The following is a 20555-nucleotide window of genomic DNA, read 5'->3' on the forward strand; positions in this document are numbered from 1 at the left end:
TAACAGGGATATTTCTCTGCTCCTCCTGGAAGATCCCCGCAGAGGAAATTCAGCAGGTGCCGTCTTTTTCCCTCGCTGTAGCCACACCGGCAGAATTTCTGCTCGGCAGACAGAAAACCTGCCAGAAAAATGTTGGCAGGCATTGTAACAATTAAAAGTTAGCAAGGAAGGCTCTCCCCCCCCCCCTTCCAGGAAGAAAAACCCCATTGCCCTGTTAATGCAGTTATTAAAGGCGCGATCCTCATTATTTTAAATGAAGCGGGCACACTTGGGAGGCAGCCCATTGAACTCAATAGGACTCCCCGATTTCACACGCACGGAGAGAAACCGATGTTACCCGTTATATACATTTGCAAATGGCAGCGACTAAAGTAAATAAATATTTCCTTCCCCCTGGAATTCCTTAAATATTTGTAGCTTTGTCTCCATTGTGCACAGCAGCGTATATTATTATATTAGAGTAATCGGACGGGGGAGGGGAGAAAAAGAGCAAGCTGCTCATCGATGTTACTTCTTACTATGCTGCTGCTGCTGCGCAGGCGCTCTGAGCCGAAGCAGGTTTTGAACTCAACTTCCCAGGGATCTTGGCGCGCCTTTCCTTCGGTTGCTTAGCAACCGGCGTACACCTGCCATGGAGCCGAAGGGGGAGCAGGAGGCGAAAGACGCAAAAGGTACCCCCATTCCCGCCCCTCTCCATTTCCCGCCATTACCCAGACTTGCCAGCATGGGGTGTTCCCCTCGAAACTACCCCTTGCTCTCAGTAACGTTGGCAACACTCCACTAGTATGGCACACTTTAAAGAAACAGCCGGGAAAATACCTTTATAGGGCGAAACTGAAGCGCCACGAAGTCGTGCGCGAGCTTTCGGGGTCACCAGGGTTCTTCAAGCTGGACACCGAAGGGTGTGGGGTGCGCGCGCGCGGGGGGGGGGGTTTAACAGACTGCAATTTCAATATGCCCCTTCATCCCCCCTCGTCTTTGCAAAGCATCATCCAGGTTGCAGAAGTGTTCTGGTGAATTTACAGGAAAGCTTGCTCACGCCGCTTTCTGGTTTCAATCCATTATTGCCAGCAGCTGTTAGCTTTCGAGTTTCCTCTCATGCAGAAACGCTGCTGCTTGAAGCAGTTCTGTTCTCGTTTTAGAGAACTTTCAAATATTCTTCCCCTCTACAGGCTGTAAGGTAAGAAAATGCAGAAGTCCAGGACAGAAGAAGAAACTGGGATAGGAGTCTCCAATAAAATACCTTTTATTTTATTTTAAATTTTATTTATGCTTTTCAAGTTTACACATTTCACTAATTTTACAATCATTTAACTTGACTTCCTTCCCCCTCTTTCTGTTGTTCCTGATATATTTTTGATATCTTCTGCATATTCAAATTAACTTAATTTGCTTATTTATTCATCTACTTTAAATATATACTCTTATAAAACTGCAATAACATAAAAACTGCTGCGACAGATGAAGCAAGCATGGCATGATTCTGCCAACTTGCATGAGAAATTTACATTTCAGTTTGCCCCAATCACTACTTCCAATTGGAAGATCCACCATACTTTATGATTTTGCTTTGCAGGCCAGAATGAACATTCAGAAGAAGGAAAGGGGTCACCTTCAGAGGAACAGAAGGAAAAAGCAAAGAAGGTAGCTGATGGTAAGTATTGCTTGCACATTCAAATTATGCTAGATAAGAATGTGTAGTGATTTCTGTGTTTGGGAGAGAAACATTTCCAGGGGGTCGTTCTGTAATTTTACTGTTCAATGTTTAGGTGTCAAAGGACAAAAATCAATAGTTTAAATCTGTCCTTATATTGTATACTTATTTAGAATCAGCCCTCAAGCCCCTGAGGGCCCCAAAATTTAACCAATAAACAAATAAAAAGTATATTACAAAACACATTGTATCATACAACATATATCTTTTTACAGTGAGAAATAAAGTTACAGTGGTACCTCGGGTTAAGTACTTAATTTGTTCCGGAGGTCCGTTCTTAACCTGAAACTGTTCTTAACCTGAAGCACCACTTCAGCTAATGGGGCCTCCCGCTGCCGCCGCGCCGCCGGAGCACGATTTCTGTTCTCATCCTGAAGCAAAGTTCTTAACCTGAGGTAATATTTCTGGGTTAGCGGAGTCTGTAACCTGAGGTACCACTGTATGCTATAACCTGTTTTACGTCTCTTCCCTCTCCCATGCTTTTTAATATATGGTGCTTTTACAGTTTATATGGATCTGGATTTTCCTGTGTTTTATTGCACCAGTATAATAAAGGGACTACATCTTTCAATAAATTGGTTATCTGATTGTCTTTCTTCTCTTATACTGATGTTTGCCGATACAGTGGTACCTCGGGTTACATACGCTTCAGGTTACATACACTTCAGGTTACAGACTCCGCTAACCCAGAAATAGTTATTTGGGTTAAGTACTTTGCTTCAGGATGAGAACAGAAATCGCGCGGCAGCAGTGGGAGGCCCCATTAGCTAAAGTGGTGCTTCAGGATAAGAACAGTTTCAGGTTAAGAAGGGACCTCCGGAAAGAATTAAGTACTTAACCAGAGGTACCACTGTATCACCATTTTGACCACTTCCCATACTCTTCTAATCCAGCCATCATGAACATCATAAGAACATTAGAATAGCCTGCTGGACTGGGCCAATGGCCCATCTGGTTCAGCATCCTGTTTTCACAGTGGCCAACCAGATGCCTGTGGGGAACCAGGGAGCAGAACATCAGCACACCAGCACTGTCCTCTCTTGTGGTTTCCAGCAACTAGTACTCAGAAGCATTGCTGCCTCCAATTGTGGAGGCAGAGCATTATCATGGCTTGTAGCCCTTAATAGCTCTCTCTTCCATGAATTCGTCCAGTCCTCTTTTAAAGCCACCCAAGTTGGTAGCCTTCACTGCCTCCTGGGGGAGTGATTTGACAATGCGCTGCTTGAAGTACTTTCTTTTATCTGTCCTAAATCTTCCAATATCCAGCTTCTCTGGATGTCCCTGAGTTCTAGTGTTATGAGAGAGGGAGAAAAGCTTTTCTCTCTTCACTTTCTCCATGCCATGCATACTTTTCTAAACCCTTTCCAGCTCTTCAATATCCTTTTTGACATGAGGCAACCAGAACTGTACATGGTACTCATTGTGTACAGATGTGGTTGCACCATCAATATCAGGCTTCCTCAACCTTGGCTCTCCAGATGTTTTGAGACTACTATTCCCATCATCCCTGACCACTGGTCCTGCTAGCTAGGGATTATGGGAGTTGTAGGCCAAAAACATCTGGAGGGCCAAGTTTGAGGAAGCCTGATCAATATGTATAGCAGCATTCATGATATTGGCAGTTTCATTTTCAATTCCTTTCCTAATGACCCCTAGCATGGAATTTGCCTTCTTTATGGCCACTGCACACTGGGTTGACATCTTCATTGAGCTATCTAATATGACCTTAAGGTCTTGGTCCTGGTCCTTTCCCTCCAATTCAGACCCTATGAGGTTGTATGTGAAATTAAGATCTTTTGTTCCAACATGCATCTAGTGTAGGAGCATCAGTTTCCCTCCAGTTGTAACTAAGGCTCTGCATACACCATACATTTAAAACCACGACTTTCCCCAAAGAATCCTGGGAACTGTAGTTTTATCCTGCCCTGCGCTACAATTCCTAGCACCCTTAACAAACTACCATTGCCTTGATTATTTGGTGGAGCTCATGTGCCTTAAACATATGGTGTGTATGCAACCTAAACTTCAGTTAATAGGTACTTTATCATTTTTCCATCTTCTGAAAGGACAGTATCTTTTATGTATCTTAAAAGTGGGTTTACTGCTAAGGCATAACCTGTTATACTCTCAGTTTCCATTAATACTGCTATCCAGAAATATCTTATTGGGCATGACCAGAATATATGCAGTATGTTAATTATCTATTCATTTATCTAATTTGAAATTATACTTTTCTTCTTTTAGGAATTTCCTCCCCAAAAAAGTTTATATTCTCCAGGTCCTAAACCTAGCAGCTGCTTGAGTAAAGCAGCTCAGCTGGTAGAGCATTTGGTTTCACAGTGTGGCACATTTTATGGGCAGCCCCTGTTGGGAGTTTGTTTTGTCACTGCTTTAGCACTTACCTGCGTTAGCATTCATTGCATCTTGTAATTTAACCTTCTGCTCCATGATACAGATGGCTCTTCTGATATCAGTTAATTATTTGATTTTAGGGAAACAGGGAAAACATTATAGCATATGTATTTAAATAAAGTAGAATGGAAAGTAACATAATTTTCTGTGTGCAGGAAAGACCCCGTCTCATGTAATTCAGGAAGAAGAAAAGCTATTTGAAGATGAAGAAGGTAGTGAAGGCTATGGCGATGAAGGCAAGTATTGTTAGCAATCTTTGGGTTTGACAGAGCATTCCTACTGCCTCCATGTTGATGGATGGGGTAGGATTAGGATGGCGCCTAGTTGCCTTCTCACCAGCCTCCATTGGCAAAGAGAAGTGTTGATGGTGATGATGATAGGTTTTTCCATGGAGTCCCAAGCTTTTCCCTAGCAAGTGGAAGGCTGCTGGTGCCAGTTCTCCCACTGGTGGGAGCCAGTGGTGAGTCTGAAATTGGGCATTTTGGTTTTTGGGCAGGAGGCTGAAGGCCTTAGATTCACTGAGTCCACAGCTCTGAGGTCCCTGATCCATGAGCTTCTCAGTTGTGTCAGCCCGCAGCTAGCACAGCTAAAAGAGAGAGAGAGAGAGAGAGAGAGAGAGAGAGAGAGAGAGAGAGAAAGAAAGAACGAAAGAAAGAAAGAGAGAGAGAGAGAGAGAGAGAGAGAAAGAAAGAAAGAAAGAAAGATTGACACACTCCCCATGCCTTCTACTCTGGCCAGTGTGAGTGATCAGATGCAGTGGTGATCAGATTAAATATAGAACTAACTTTTGGGATTTGGGCAGGATGAAATTCTTGGTTGCAAGACAGGACAGCTCAACCTCTGTGTTTAAAAACTGACCACAATGGCCATGCTAGCTCTGAGTTTGTTTGTTTATTTAATGTCCTGTCCTTCAGCCCAAAGATGTCAATCGTCACTTTATAATTGGCCACAAATGCTACTATCTTGCCTGTCTGAAAATTATACGCCTTTCTTGTTATTTTCAGGCTTTGTGGACTGAAATGTAGTGTGTGTGTGTGCATGTATAAAATTATTGTTGATGTTTTTGAAATCCAGAAGAGGAAGAGGAAGTGGAGCCAATACAACTTGAAAAGCCTCCAGAACCGGTGAAGAAGAAGAAAGTAAAGGTAGAGAAGAAAATCTCTGAAAGCTTCTACTATAACTATGAGGAGTTGTGTGCACTCCCATTTGTGACTCCAGATTCTGGCATTCCGCTTGACATGCTCAGTCTCATGTATCCACTTTTGCTAATAAAATAATAAATGGTAGGATTTTGATTATTTAGGAAATGAAGGGAGAAATACAATCTGCAGAGGAATTTGTGTACTAGCCAATGCAAAAAAACAACAATGACCTGGCCATTGTTAAGAAACAATTGAGAGTCATTGGCAATGCAAGAGAACAGTCCTTTCCTCCTGCCCTGAGGTGTGAACAGAGACTGGAGATTTGAAAGGTTGCCAGGTTAACTGGGTGTGAGGTGACAGGAAAAGACTGTTTTTAGCAAGATGTGCTAGGAAGAGAGAGAGAGAGAAAAGACAGATCCATCTTGACTGACTGAAGGCAGGCAGATAGAGAGGCCTCTGTCTCCATCATTGCACTGCTGGGGGGGGAGTGGGGGGGAACAAGACCCTCTTTAGACTGCCATGCTGTAAGATCTGGGCTACCTCCCTTTAAACTCAGGTGTAAATATGAGAATAAATCATATTTCTTAAAGCTACGACAGCCTCCACTACCTCTTCAGTTTTCCAAAGGAGCACAGACCCTGGTTGAGGGCCAAGACCTCTGGAATCCCGTGCATGGCTTGGCAGGGATTGGAGTGGCCTGTAACAATATAACAAGGCCATATTAGTGAGAAATTTTACATCCTCCTCAGTATTTCCCAACAGATTGGCAAAATAACAAAGCCTGCACTATTGCTGTGGTTTGTTCTCTCAGTTATGTAAGGGATCTTTTGCCTTTTCTTTAATAGAAAACATTTAGAAATTGCACAGTACTTGAGGGCCGCAGGGACCTACATTGGCAATATGGTTAAGCCTGAAATTTTTAAAAGGATGGGTGGGCTACATTTTTTCCTAGAGCTTCAGCTCTTTTCTCTCATTTATATAAAAAGCCCCTATTGTGTTCCCAATACAATTACAATACAGTGCATTGCACTTTTCAGGAGACCTCTGGATTTTTATTGGTGGTAGTGTTATTACATGGTCAAAATAAACCCCGTGATGGCATCACTTTTCCTTAGTGAGTGTTCTTCAGTCACTCTTTTGGCTATGACTGCACTAGACGGGCAAACATTCAGATGTTGGATAGTTACACTCTCCTCTACATAGCTGGCAACCAACTCGTACTGCTGAATTTGCTAATGAAATCTCAGAAATATCTCCGAAGCACATGCGGTGGAGGGATTGGAGTAATCACGGTATGGCATTTTTGTTTTATCTTGTAAAGTATTTTGCTTGAGATTTTCCTTGGTAGCAAAATAAACAGGGCTCTTGGATCTCTCAATCTGAGAAATATTTTGGCCGGTTCTTCACACATTAGGTAGTGCGTTTAGCTATTGCCCTTAACTCAAGACTTGAGTTAATTTAGTACTGTGTGAGATAAATATATATTTTATAATAGCAGCATGCCTACTAGGCTGTCCTATTGATATTCATTCATTTTAGGCTTCTGCTGGTTTCAAATGTTATGCAGGTAGTAACAAGGTATCTTGGATTAAAGAAAAGCTCTAACAAAGTGGACACTGTTTTCCCAAGCTCTCTCTGTCCTTAGACTTTGAAAGACTTGCAGTCTTGGTGGAACACAGTATGGGGGTTGAGGATATGCTGCCATTTCCCAGAGGGGTAGCTGCAACCATATTTGTTTCAGGCAGTGCCTCCAGATGATGGTCAACTACAACTGCCATCAGCCTCAGCTAACATGGCCAGTGGTGAAAGATGGAAGTTGTAGTCAAACAGTATCTGGAGGCCACTGCATTGGCTGTCCTGGACTGAGATGTAGGATAGAAGTCAAATGAACTAAACTAGCAAATCATTACTTTACTGGATAAATGCAGAGTGAAAAAGGTCTTTACTTCTACTAGGTACATCCTAATAAAACCTACTTTGCAGTAGGAGAAAAAGGATGGAAGCCAAACATGATTATCTATGAATACCCTTCCTTAAGGCCATACAGAGTATTACGAGGTAGGTTAAAACATAAGCCATCTCGCAATTTCAGATTCATGCAGAAGAATTAATGGTCACAGAAATAGAAGCAATTTTCTGTTTGATATTTCTTGTATGAATACATGGAGATTTGTAAGTAGTCACCCTCTTTCTTTTAAATATCTGCAAGTGATTAAGATGAATTGGCATTATTATTTGCAGAGTCATATGCTATGTTCCCTTTTTCTGTGTTCATGTTTGAGAAAAAGCAATGGATGCATGGCTAAATGGCCAAGTACTGAATGATAAAGGAATTCTATTCTTCATTACTGGTTTATTTTTTATTAGGTGGCTATCACTCTGAAACCTAAATGCAGTTCAATAGCTTTTGAGTTGAGTTTTTTTATAAAAAAAATAAAGCTGACAAATCAGTTCAGTGGTATCTCTTACATTTGATGTGATTTCAGTATCCTGGCAATGTGAAGTTACACATTGTGGGGGAAAGGAGAGGCTTATGATGCACACACACACACACACACACACACAAACAACCACAGATACTAGTACACACACACACACATAGACGTATATACTAGTATCTGGGACTCAGAGACAGAATTTCTACAAGAGCTGAAGGCTCTAGGGTAGATTATCACCTAAGCCTTTGTTTTTTCTCTCTTCATACAGACTGTCTTCATTGTTCTCTATTTTATGGTTGCTTTGTACTGTTTAAACGTACTTAAAATAGAAGCAATCTGTTTCATACTTACTTCAAAAAAATAATAATTTACAATATGTGCTAGTTGATTGGCTAGCACATTGGTATGTTCCCTTGAACATTTATATTGCATTAAGAAACCTGTGATATCACCTTATTTCCAGGTGGAACTGAAGAAGCATATGCATTTGCTGACTTTAATCGTTCGGGTACTTTGATCGCCACAGTTGGGAGCAGCCCTGACTATATGTTAACAGTTTGGGATTGGAAGCAGGAAAAGATTGTATTGAGATCGAAAGCATTTTCCCAAGATGTTTTTAGAGTGACCTTTTCTCCAGAAAATGAAGAGCAACTCACCACATCTGGTTCAGGTCACATAAAGTAAGCCAGCAAGTAGCATAGTTTTATCTCGAGGAACTAGAATGCCACAGAGGCATACATGCATGCTGACTAAAAGGAATATTTCATCAGTAAATGGATCACACTAGAAAGCTGTACCTACCTTAACTATACATGAAATTTTAATTATCTGTATTAAAACATTCCTGTTACTCAGTGAAGACCACGTTTTATTTAGCTGCCCCAAAACATTGCAAGTATGATGTGCATTTCATTTATTTATTTTAAAATCAAGCTAGCCTTCTGTATTGGCAGTGTCCTAATTTTTGTTTCATGTTGTAATATAGTTATTTATAATCTTCAGACGATTGAAATGCCATGAATATCTTCTGAAAGCAGGAAAAGAAGCAGCCATGTTGACGGGCTCCTTGTGTAATTGGCTGCCCTTGAGCGCAGCACCCTTTTCCTGGTAATCGATGGTGCTGTCGCAGTGAGCTAGGAGCACTGGAAAGTGTAGTTTTGTCAGTACTCTTACATGGTGCTCCTCACGTCTGGCTTCCTGCTGTGGAAGCACTAGGTGGAGAGAAAGAGAAGCCTTACTCTTATCCTCTTTCCCACTGCCAGAATTGAAGCAGCGGAACAGGAGACAAGCACGCAGCAGATGACCACAAAATAAACTGAGCTGTTTCCTGATGTTAGAGGGAATAACTCACCTAATTCTGTGTCATTAGAGGCAAAATGGGGTGGCTGGGCAATGGATGGCAATATCACAAATAAAATGAGCTCTGGACAATGTCAGAATTATCCTTCTTCCAACTAAAATAAACCAAAGTGTATAAAGATACATGTTGGGATTAAAAACCGCTTAAATGCCCAGATCCACTTATGTGAATAAATTACATATGTCAGAGTCCACCTGTACTATAGTTATAAGGCACAGTCTATCACACAGTTGAGACTTCTTAATTCCCACCTATTTAAACGGAAGCTGCATAAATTTGCAATAGATTGTGCCTATAATTCCCACAGGCAAATTGGTTTGGTTCACATATAACTCCAAACTGTGGTTCAGGGTTTACATGCATGATCCTTGGTGTTTGTGTTCTCCCCTTTACCCTGCTCTCTGGCATAAGAGCAAGGAGGAGATTGCAAGCTTTCATGTTCATTTTCAACTAACCAGTCGCTCATTCCATCTGAATGAAGATCAGTAGTTAGGCTTACCTGTGGTTTAGAAACAGTCCACCTTCAGACCATTCATTGCTTATAATCCTGGGTTGCATCCCTGAATTGTAATTAGCACTAACCTCATTTCAGTCGAAACAAGTAACAGCAGTGGTTAGTTGGAAACAGAAATGAGAGCTCCTCCTTGCATTTGTGCTGGAGGAGAAGAGGAAAGTGGGAGAGTATGCAGTCCCAAGGACCTCCCAGACCATGGGTAGGCAAACTAAGGCCTGGGGGCCAGATCTGGCCCAATCGCCTTCTAAATCCGGCCCGTGGACAGTCTGGGAATCAACGTGTTTTTACATGGCTAGAATGTGCCATTTTATTTAAAATGCATCTCTGGGTTATTTTGGGGCCTGCCTGGTGTTTTTACATGAGTAGAATGTGTGCTTTTATTTAAAATGCACCTCTGGTTATTTGTGGGGCATAGGAATTCATTCATTTCCACCCACAAATATAGTCCACCTCCCCACAAGGTCTGAGGGACAGTGGACCGGCCCCCTGCTGGAAAAGTTTGCTGACCCCTGTCCCAGACTCATCCTTATAGCACTAAATGGTGGTTTGCATCAAAATGCAGCCAATTAGTGCATGTGAAAGGTTGATAACAGTCTGTTTAAAGGCCAAAAGAACCCTTCAAAAACACTAATAGAGCTTTGATTTTTATGTGACCAGGTTTTGGAAGATGGCACTTACTTTCACTGGTCTGAAACTACAAGGAGCACTGGGTAGGTTTGGAAAAACAGCATTGACAGACATTGAAGGCTATGTGGAACTACCAGATGGGAAGGTGAGAAACATTTCTATCTACTCAAACTTTTCTTTTTGGTAAAATGGGCTCCTTTGTTCTCTATTCACATTTGCCCTGACCCAAATTTACAGGACATTGCTGTGCAGAAAGGCATAGCCTATCCAGTGTCTGCTGCTTCTAAAAATGATCAGGAGCTTATTCTGTTTTTAATGAAGTTTTTTAAAAAAGCAGCTGGTAAACAGTGGATACGTTTTAAGAATTGGTGGGATTTGTTCCCATAGACTGATATCGATCAATAGTTGCAGTAATTGAGATTTCTGAATTGTTTTTAAAGGCACATCCTTGTATAATGCAGTGCCCAGCCCTCTTATGGTTTGTGGCAAACCACTTAGCTGTAAACAAAATAAATAAAAGATAAAGATCATAAAGAAATACTATTGCAGCACTTAGAAAGCAGCATATGGTTGGACATTATCATTGAACTTATTGTTCCAAAACATTGCAAAAAAAAAAAAAAAAAAAACCTTAAAAAAATAAACAAACCTGGGATCTGTAGTTTACCCTTCACATAGCTACAATTCCCAGTATAGTTCCCGGGGTTCTTTGAGAGGGAAGCATGTTTCACATGTATGGTGTGCCTGCAGCCTTGGTCTTACAAACATGCCTCATTTGCCGTTTTCCTAGCAAATGTATCTGTTCTCTGTGAAAACTTGGGATGTAACTTATTTCAAATGTAATGTGTCCTTCCCTGTATCCCTTTTCAGATATACATCAATATGACTGAATACTAATGCATTTTGTTTTGTCTGCATGAAAGGTACTTTCAGGGTCAGAATGGGGCAACTTGTTGCTCTGGGAAGGGGGCCTCATAAAAGTGGAACTTTGTCGGCCTGGCCGTAAAAATTGCCACAACGGCCCAATTAATCAGTTAGTTCTGGATGAGGGAGAGGTGGTCACTGTTGGATCAGATGGATATATTAGGGTGAGTATTTTCCTAAGTCTTTCTTTGGGGGGGGGGTATGTGTTTTCTTAATATGTTTCTTCTTTATACACTTAATATTCGAATGTACCCAGGATTATTCATGGGGTGATGGTACTGTTTACTCTTCTGCACTTTGTATCAAACTATTAACAGTGGGATACGGATGGCACTGTGATCTAAACCACTGAGCCTGTTGGGCTTGCCGATCAGAAGGTCAGTGGTTCGAATCCCCACGATGGAGTGAGCTCCCATTGCTCTGTCCCAGCTCCTGCCAACCTAGTAGTTTGAAAGCACACCAGTGCAAGTAGATAAATAGGTACCACTGTGGCAGGAAGGTACACAGCATTTCCATGCGCTCTGGCTTTCGTCACAGTGTTCCGTTGTGCCAGAAGCGGTTTAGTCATGCTGGCCACGTGACCCAGAAAGCTGTCTGTGAATAAACACTGGCTTCCTTGGCCTGAAAGTGAGATGAGCGCTGCAATCCCATAGTCTCCTTTGACTGGACGTAACCATCCAGGAGTCCTTTATTTTTTTATTAACAGTAACCACTGGTTTTCACTAATGAGATTCCTGCTGGAATATTTCATTAACCTGGTGCTGAGACTGAATGAGATTTATTATAAGTGTGCTTGGGGTGGTTATTTCACAATCAGAATACCTACACAAACAGGTAGTGAGTTAAGCTTGCCCTCCTGTGCCCAAAGACAGGAAGTGCAGACAGGTCTTTGCCCTTTAGTCACCTCTCTCCTTCTTAACCTATTTCCTGTCTTGGCCTGGAGCAGACTTGTGTACTGACAAAGACCTGTTTGCATTTCCTGTCTTTGGGAAAAGAGGGCAACATAACCCATCATGTAATGTGTTCAACACCTTTGAGCATGGGTAGGCAAACTAAGGCCCAGGGGCCGGATCTGGCCCACTCTTCTTCTAAATCCAGCCCACGGACAGTCCGGGAATCAGCGTGTTTTTACATGAGTAGAAGGTGTCCTTTTATTTAAAATGCATCTCTGGGTTATTTGTGGGGCATAGGAATTGGTTCATTTCCCCCCCTTCAAAATATAGTCCAGCCCCCCACAAGATCTGAGGGACAGTGGACCGGCCCCCTGCTGAAAAAGTTTGCTGACCCCTGCCTTTGAGAAATGCCATTCATATGAGAACATTGATTCCTTCTTCATTTGCTAAGGCTTTCTTTCGAACTTAAACATATCTTATTTGATTGATGGTGCATTCTGTAACATGTTCTTGACACAATAGTAGCACATTAATGATGGTTTTACCCTTCTTGATCAATTCTGTGATGCTTCCCAAGTTGGACCACATGATGGCTGTCAGAGAGGCAGTAGCACAACAAAAGTGAGACAAGAAACCCACCAGGGCAGTTGTGAAATAGGAAGTTGCAGAAAGTGCATAGCTTGGAATTAAAGCGGTTATGGCCACCCTAAAACTTTTGCAGGCACTAGTAGCTTTGAATGCGGGATGACCTATGACTACCCCAATAGTGACATGAGCACGCATAATAAAGAATGCACAGTGAAAAGAACCCAAATAGATGTGTTGGTTAATGTGCCTGTTGTTTCTTGTGTAAATGGCAACTGTAGAGCCTGCACAGCCTCAGAAATATGGGGGAGGGAGGGGAAATTTAACTTTCTCCCTGTCACAGTCCTGACAAAAGTTGCCTCTCTGAAACTGCTTTCTGCATTTGAAGGGAAACATCAATTGACACCAGTGACATCAACTGAGGCTTCCCTTGAAATCCAGATAGCATCTTCAAGAGGCCCTTTTTTCGTAAGAAGCACGTCAGGGAGAGACAGGTTTAAACTATCCCTTCCCATCAGTTACATGTGAATGAAAAATCCTTTTGAACTGCTCCTTCCCTTAGGTTTGCTCATATTAGCCAAATTTTCACATTTAATGCATTGGTCCTGGCATTTGGCAACCATAGATAATATTTTCTTTTCCAAACTCCATGAAGGTTTGGGATTTTGAAACAATAGATACAGCTGATATTGTGGATGACACTGGACTGCTGGAGGTGGAACACATTAACGAACTTTTAGTTGGCAAAAATGTAAATCTGAACTATATGGTGAAAATTCATGAACGTGGAGAACCATTTTGGTATGCTCAGGTAAGCATTGTTTTAGTCCTCCCCTGTGGTATATAGGATTGTGTTGTTGTTGTCTTTTAGGATGCGCATTAGTCAGTAGAGAATGTGTGCCCTGATTCAGTGGTGCACACAACCCTTTTTCATGTGTAGGATGTAATGATGTCATGGTAACATTTGAAGCTAAAGCAAAAAACCAGCCACCAAACTAGGAAAGTACCACTGTCAGGCAAAACAAAAAATAAAAATGGAAGGAAGGAATAAAACTCCAGGGGCTTGAATGAATCTTATTCCAGACCTTGCAGTTTGGAGGAAGGGCAAGGCTGAGCATTCAGTTCTCACTTCCTTTCATACAGTTCCTGTTAACCCTAAGGAGGAACCTCTCATTGGCACCACTAGGATGTAAGAATAGTCACTACAGGGATGTGAATCTTGATGGTTGTTGGCAGGGAGAAAAGGCTAAGCCCCTCGCGCACCATTGTCCTAGTCGGGCCTCCTTGTGCCTGCTGTGTATGATTTCAAAGAAATTAAAAACAGTGACGTGGGACAAATTAGTTGTTGATTTGCTTGGGAAAGTGCAGTTAAATTTCTCTGAATCTAAGCCAATGTCTTTCGGAGAGGGATGTAAATACTGTTTGAAGTAATAGCCAAAAGCTAAGTGTGTTTTTCTTCTTCTCTAGGATGCCAATGGAGCCATCTGGAAGCTTGATTTGAGTTTCACAAATGTTGTAAGTTTTCCTTTCTGTTTTGTTCTCCTGCTTTCGCCCCTCAATCATTCCTCCGCTGTACTTGAGTTATAAAAAGGTAAAGGTACCCCTGCCCGTACGGGCCAGTCTTGCCAGACTCTAGGGTTGTGCGCCCATCTCACTCAAGAGGCCGGGGGCCAGCGCTGTCCGGAGACACTTCCGGGTCACGTGGCCAGTGTGACATTGCTGCTCTGGCGAGCCAGAGCCGCACACGGAAACGCCGTTTACCTTCCCGCTAGTAAGCGGTCCCTATTTATCTACTTGCACCTGGAGGTGCTTTCGAACTGCTAGGTTGGCAGGCGCTGGGACCGAGCAACGGGAGCACACCCCGCCGCGGGGATTCGAACCGCCGACCTTTCAATCGGCAAACCCTAGGCGCTGAGGCTTTTACCCACAGCGCCACCCGCGTCCCTACTTGAGTTATACCTGATAGTTAAATAGAAGCTAATATTTTATCTTTAAAAGATGTGCAGCTTCTGTAGTTTATTACTTTGAGAAAGATGGTCTCAAAAATGTCAGTACTAGTTGTTTGTGGTTCCAATGGTGCTGCTGCCTCAGTGGAAAGTATTCATGCAAGGTGAGGCACCCACTTTCCCCTCTTTTGTATTTAAAGCCCCACTCCCAGACTTTACGCTGTTTCTGTGGATGTAATTTGGCTCCAATCCAATCTGGGCTTCCCATTGGCTATTTTCAGGAACAGAAAAACATAGCGGGAGTTCCGCTCAGATCTTTCATGTCTTGTTAGCTTGGCCCTAAGCATTCAACAAACAAGGTCTACAAAAGAACAGATATAAGGCACCACTGATGCTTCCTTCTTGAAAATACAAAGTATACTGATTTTAAACCCGTGCTTTTTTCTGGGGGTACTCAAGGGTGTGTAGTACCAGCACCTCCCCCCCAAATGTTAAAAGTGTGGCACTTGCTGTAACAACTTCATGGTGAGCACCAGCAACTTTTTTTTCTAAAAAGAAAAAGAGCACTGTTTAAAACCATTAACAAATATCAGTGTTTTTTGTCGTTGTTTATCTGATCTTCAATTTGTGCCCTAGGTTGAAAACTAGGAACCCCAGTTTGAATGTCCAATGCATTTTAGAGATCAAATTTTCAGAGGGGCTTTAATGATATGTCCCTAGGTGACCCTGTTACACAAAACCTTTAAAATACTTTTACAAACAGGCCTCTGAAAAAAACCCCATTTTATTTCTTTCCCCCTGTAGACTCATGATCCAGAATGCCTCTTTACTTTTCATTCAGGAAAGATAGAAGCCATGTGTGTATCTCCAGTCACCTATATCATGGCCACCACTGGTCTTGACCGTAAGTACACAACTTTTTCCTTCTGACTCCTCCCACACTCAGTTTTCAAGGTTAAAATTAGTTACGTTAAGTAGACACGTTTGGGGAATAATCCACAGATCACTTGTAATGGTGTAGTTTCTTTGTTTTTTCAGCACCCCCATGTAAAATGTGTGGCTTAAATTTTAGAAAGCAACGGAGACCTAGCCTCCTTCTTATCCTGATCCCGTTAACCATCTAACGCAGGTTCAGTTCGTGTCTTTGATTTCATTGACAATGTGCAGTTGACTGAGATGAAGTTTAAACAGGGAGGAACAGCAATGGTCTGGGCACCAACCGTGGTAAGTAGTGCAAGATAGAAAGAGGAAGTATGTGGATGATAGTGCAAGACGGAATGGGGACATCCATGGCTGGAGCCTAGCTGTTTTAATGTACAAATGGCTTATGGTTTATATTGCCCATCTCTTAAGATGGAGCATAATGAGATTGAGGAGCAGGTTGTCTGGATTGTGTTGGCTATTTGCAGTATGGTAGCGCTGCAGAGAGCTTGCTGGGGAGATCATGCATTAAAAAGAAAAGGACTCAAAAATAACTTAAACAAGGTTTTAATAAGAAAAACAAAAACTCCATTTACACTAATACATCAACAAACCAGACCCAACCACCAACCCATCCCCCAGGGTAATGGGAGAGCTAGGTGCTGCTCCTTATATACTACACCCAAATGCTGACACACCTTAATCAAATACAACTCAGCAGCACCTGCTATGTTTCACAGCTGTAAAGCTGGGTCTCGTTAGTTTGCTCTGGCCCTTGCTCTGGCCCCTTAAAGACATACACATTGAGTGGAACAATGATGAACCTTTACATTTAAAGAAACCATTCAACAGATTGTTCTTCATTCCTGTTCCTCTAGCTTCCCAGACTGATGTCCTCCAGATGTTTTGAGCTGCAGAGGTCTGCTGGCTGGGGTGAATGCAAGTTGTAGTCCATAACATCTGAGATTTTCAGTTTTGTTTTGATGGGTTTTCATATTTATTATTTGGCAAACATTTAACTTTTACGGATTTTGTTTTTTGCGCCCCCTCCCGAGTTTTCCGGTGACAGTGAAAGAAAATAGTTTAGTATTGGTATTTGAGAAGGAAATGCTACTCGCAACATGGTTTATTTTCCCTCTGTACAAACAATAACATACTTTACATAGATTTATGAGATGATGTATAGGGCAGGGTTTAAATTAGCTCTTAATCGCAATGTTATTCTGTTTTCTTGAAGGTAAATCCCAAGAAAGGCATAATGGTTGTAGGTTTTCAAGATGGCGTTGTACGCGTTATTGAACTTTTCGATCCAAAGGGACTTCCTGTTGTATCTGGGCGGGACAAAGGAGCACCTGCAGCCTTGCGTCTGAAACAGGCGTTCAAACCTCATACAACTATAGTAACAGCTTTGGCCTATGAGCGTAATGGCGAATTGCTTGCCACAGGGGTATGTTTCAACCAAACCTAAAAACTGTTTTGTTTTGAATGTTAGTGGAAATTTACTGCTGCAAATGCTGAGATGTAGATGATCAAACTGAACTTCAGATTGTTCATTACCTAAGAATTAAGGACCAAGACCTTTTTGAAATGAGAGATTTTTGCTGATCCATACAAGTTTCAGCGTATAATGAGTCAGTTCAGAGAATTATTCAGGAGATTTTTTGACACCTCTGCTTCTCACATCATCTTAGCTTCTTCTCTGCCCCTTTGAGGCCCAGCTCAGCGAGAACATTTGGCTGAGACTTTAAAAGAAAGGCTCGTTCCTTAAGGATTCATGGAAAGGTTTTAGATTTGATTTTGCGTGTTAAAATCACCAGTGTTGTGTTTTTGTATATGTTCTGTGCTTTAAACCATGTCTTCTTCTTATGTAAGAACTGTTTGATTTTTAAAAGTTTTTAAAAGCCCTTTCTCTTAATTACAGTCATTACTGACTTTATTGTGGGTATTGGCTATAGATCGCCAAGCCAGACTGAATACTTGGATGATGATTTACTAGAGCAGATAAGAATGCTATGATTACTAAGACCCAGCATGGGTTTCTCAAAAGTCATCCCAGACCAGTCTGATTTCTTTTCTTTTCTTTTCTTTTCTTTTCTTTTCTTTTCTTTTCTTTTCTTTTCTTTTCTTTTCTTTTCTTTTCTTGAATGACACACTTGGTAGATCAGGGCAATGCTGTGGACATAGTTTATCTTGATTTCAGTAAGGCTTCTGACAAAGTCTCCCATGATATTCTCGCGAGGAAGTTGGTAAAATGTGGGCTGAACGAGGTAACTCTTAGGTGGATTTGTAGCTGGCTGACTGACCGAACCCACAGAGTACTCATTAATTGTTCCTTGACATCCTTGTAACACTAGGTGCAGCTTTTGTATATCAGGGTATATACAAGTGATACACAAAAGTAGGCTTTTGTATATCAAGGTTGATGCTAAAACAGAGGATTATGTAGTGGTGGGACTCTGTTCTTTGTAGCAGCAGACTAGCATGGCTACTCTTGTGGAATGCATGGCTTTATTCATTCTTCCGTCTTTTCCTTCCCAGAGTAATGATAAAACTGTGTTCTTCTTTAACGTTGAAGAGAAATATGAGCCAATTGGCTTCCTCTCTGTCCCAGGGCCTGTTCAGGCATTGCAGTGGTCTCCTCTTTCTCATGTGAGTAGCCGTGTTTTTCATAGTATTTGCATCTCATGATTTGTGTTGTAACACATTGCAATGCTGTGTTTATCCATTGGTGGTTATGTTGTCATCAGTAACTGGCATTTAACACCCCCCTCCCATGAAGCATTTCTGGGGCAGGGCAGGGACTGGGTCCAAGGTCCCTCTGTTCTTTGGGAATGCCCCAGTGATTCAACTCCCTTTCTATGCCAGCCTGGAGCTGGGGTAACTAATCCCCACCTCCACCCACCCCACTTTGGCAGCAATGGGTGAAATTTAGAGTATCTCAAAATCTGCATGAGAAATATATAATGCCCACTTTCTGCACCGCTCACTTTGGCCAACATGAGCCATCAGGGAAGTGGTGGGTGATTTGCCGTTTCCATTCCCTCTTGTTTACAACTAAGTTTGTGTTTCATTTTGGCAACAGTTGTCTCTGAGCTCCTGCCTGACACTTGTGTTTCATGTCCTTCTTCTGTAGCCTGAGAGCACGCTACTTATTTTCTGCAAGAACGGCATTGTTGTCCAGGTTCCTGCTCCAGACCCTGGGAATTACAACGCAGCAACCACCTATAGGATAAAAGACTTGCCTACACAATATTTTCGTTTCTGCAGCATAAAATCTCGGATTCTGGTAAAGCACCACATGCAAATAAGGAAATGCAATCCTAAGGAAAGATAGAATACTGAAGTAAGAAATGCTGAGCTCGTTAGTTATTGTGGTCCTGGATGTAAGACTGCAGCTAAGGACTTTGTAGCCCAGCAGAAACGATTTCCTAAAATATTAGGATCTGCACGTGTTGATTATGAATGTGTCTGCCTCCAGGATCAGAGAGGCCTTGCCTCTGAATGCCAACCGCTAAAGAACAATGGCAGATGTGGGCTGCTGCTCTCAATTCCCAAACAGATAAAACTAAGCAATACACACACACACACACACACACACAGTTAGTGAATGAAGTCCTATCTGTGGGCTTTGCAGACGTTGCCAGTGGGAGAAGGATGCTGGACTAGAAGGGATTTTGGTGTGATCAACACAGTAGTTTTTTAATGCTCTTTTTTTAAACTGGCTCTTTTAAAAAGCTTGAAGAGGAACTTGAACGCAGAGAAAAAGTGAGAATAGAGAAGGAGAAAGCAAAGCAGCAGTGGATAAAGCAGCAACTGGATGAGGGGAAAACAATGGAAGAAATTGAATTTCCACAGGAAGAAGCTGTGGAAGAGGAACCACTGCCTGAAATCTACATCCCAGAGACTCCAAGCCCCATCCTGTGTGGGTTTTACTCTCGGCCAGGGAAGTTTTGGTTGTCGTTGGTAAGCCAATCTTTCTTTCTTTTTCGCAGATAACAAAATGAGGAGAGTAGTTTCTCCCTTCTTTTATAGTATAATGAGAATACAGCTTAAATGGCTGAAGGAGCTGGCTTTTCACATTGTACGCTTTCACCTTGGTCTTAGTTCTATTTGAAAGCGGTTTGAGTTTTTTTGTTTCACATAGAGGGCTGCATAGCAATCTCTCAGGACTTCAATAGTGGCATCACTACCATTGTCAATTTTGATTGGCAACCTCAGTTTTGCTGCCAACCTCAGATGCAAAGTGAGATTAAAATCTAAACGGTGGAATGCAAAAGGTAAAAACCACAAGATGCAAGAATGTCATGCAGAATCTGGATGTGTCTTAAACATGCAAGTATTGTTTTCACTCTTGTTTCTTTTCATTCTAGTGCTGTTCCCCATCTTTTGTTTAATTTTTTAAGCAGAATTGCAGGCTTATTTTTCAAAGAAAGCCCTTTACCTGGAGGTAGAAATGAAGTGTGTTTGCCTATAATATGGTATGAAATACAACTGGTGATGAAACCATTTTTGGGAAAGGAGGAAGTTTTAGTCTGGAATTTTCCAAACTGTAACAGATTAATGGGGGGGGGGGGGAGAGAGAGGAGAAGGAAGGAATCAAGAAATAAAGTTAACAACTCTTCATAACTCACTGTTTCCTTTAGGGAGAGTATGATACTGGATTCCTGTTCCACTGTGCATTTTCTCATCAGCAAGGCGACAAAGAACCTGAGACTCGGAAAGATGAACCTTTTGCCTATATTCATTTAGAAGATACAGAAGACACTGCCATTAGACGGATTGTGTTTTGGTAATGCAGCTTTTACAGTATGTTGGTTGGTTTCATGGGTTGAGTTGGGTTTTTAATATAAGTGTGAAACACTTGGTATTTGTTTGTTTTTCTTTTATAGACTATATACCTGTGTATATATTTGCAGGAGCTGATCTCTTGATATAATGGCAGGCTGGTTAACACTCCATGACTGTCAACCCCTGAAAGTAGTATTTTGAGGAAATATTATGGAATACTATTAGACATACTGAGACATACTGAATTAGTTTAAGCTGTTACTTTTGCATCCTGGTCACGGCATATAGCAG

At 41.8% G+C, this 20555-nt stretch overlaps 1 protein-coding gene across 2 annotated transcripts in view; it reads left to right on the top strand.

The window, feature by feature from the left end:
- Window positions 1–546: 546 nt before the first annotated feature.
- CFAP44 (cilia and flagella associated protein 44) overlaps window positions 547–20555 on the top strand; it is a 42075-nt gene continuing 22066 nt past the window's right edge. For both annotated transcript variants that reach the window (XM_028726567.2, XM_028726569.2), the window contains exons 1-18: window positions 547–671; window positions 1577–1654; window positions 4282–4362; window positions 5201–5378; window positions 6398–6560; window positions 7224–7326; window positions 8170–8386; window positions 10238–10352; window positions 11131–11295; window positions 13265–13420; window positions 14077–14124; window positions 15360–15459; window positions 15685–15779; window positions 16714–16923; window positions 18015–18125; window positions 18610–18762; window positions 19212–19439; window positions 20120–20265. In XM_028726567.2, coding sequence (XP_028582400.2) covers window positions 632–671; window positions 1577–1654; window positions 4282–4362; window positions 5201–5378; window positions 6398–6560; window positions 7224–7326; window positions 8170–8386; window positions 10238–10352; window positions 11131–11295; window positions 13265–13420; window positions 14077–14124; window positions 15360–15459; window positions 15685–15779; window positions 16714–16923; window positions 18015–18125; window positions 18610–18762; window positions 19212–19439; window positions 20120–20265 — 2387 coding nt within the window. In that variant the 5' untranslated portion in view covers window positions 547–631. The remainder of the gene's footprint in view (window positions 672–1576; window positions 1655–4281; window positions 4363–5200; window positions 5379–6397; window positions 6561–7223; window positions 7327–8169; window positions 8387–10237; window positions 10353–11130; window positions 11296–13264; window positions 13421–14076; window positions 14125–15359; window positions 15460–15684; window positions 15780–16713; window positions 16924–18014; window positions 18126–18609; window positions 18763–19211; window positions 19440–20119; window positions 20266–20555) is intronic.

The sequence above is a fragment of the Podarcis muralis genome, chromosome 4, assembly GCF_964188315.1.
Source record: "Podarcis muralis chromosome 4, rPodMur119.hap1.1, whole genome shotgun sequence".
In the NCBI taxonomy this organism is placed as follows: Eukaryota; Metazoa; Chordata; class Lepidosauria; order Squamata; family Lacertidae; genus Podarcis; species Podarcis muralis.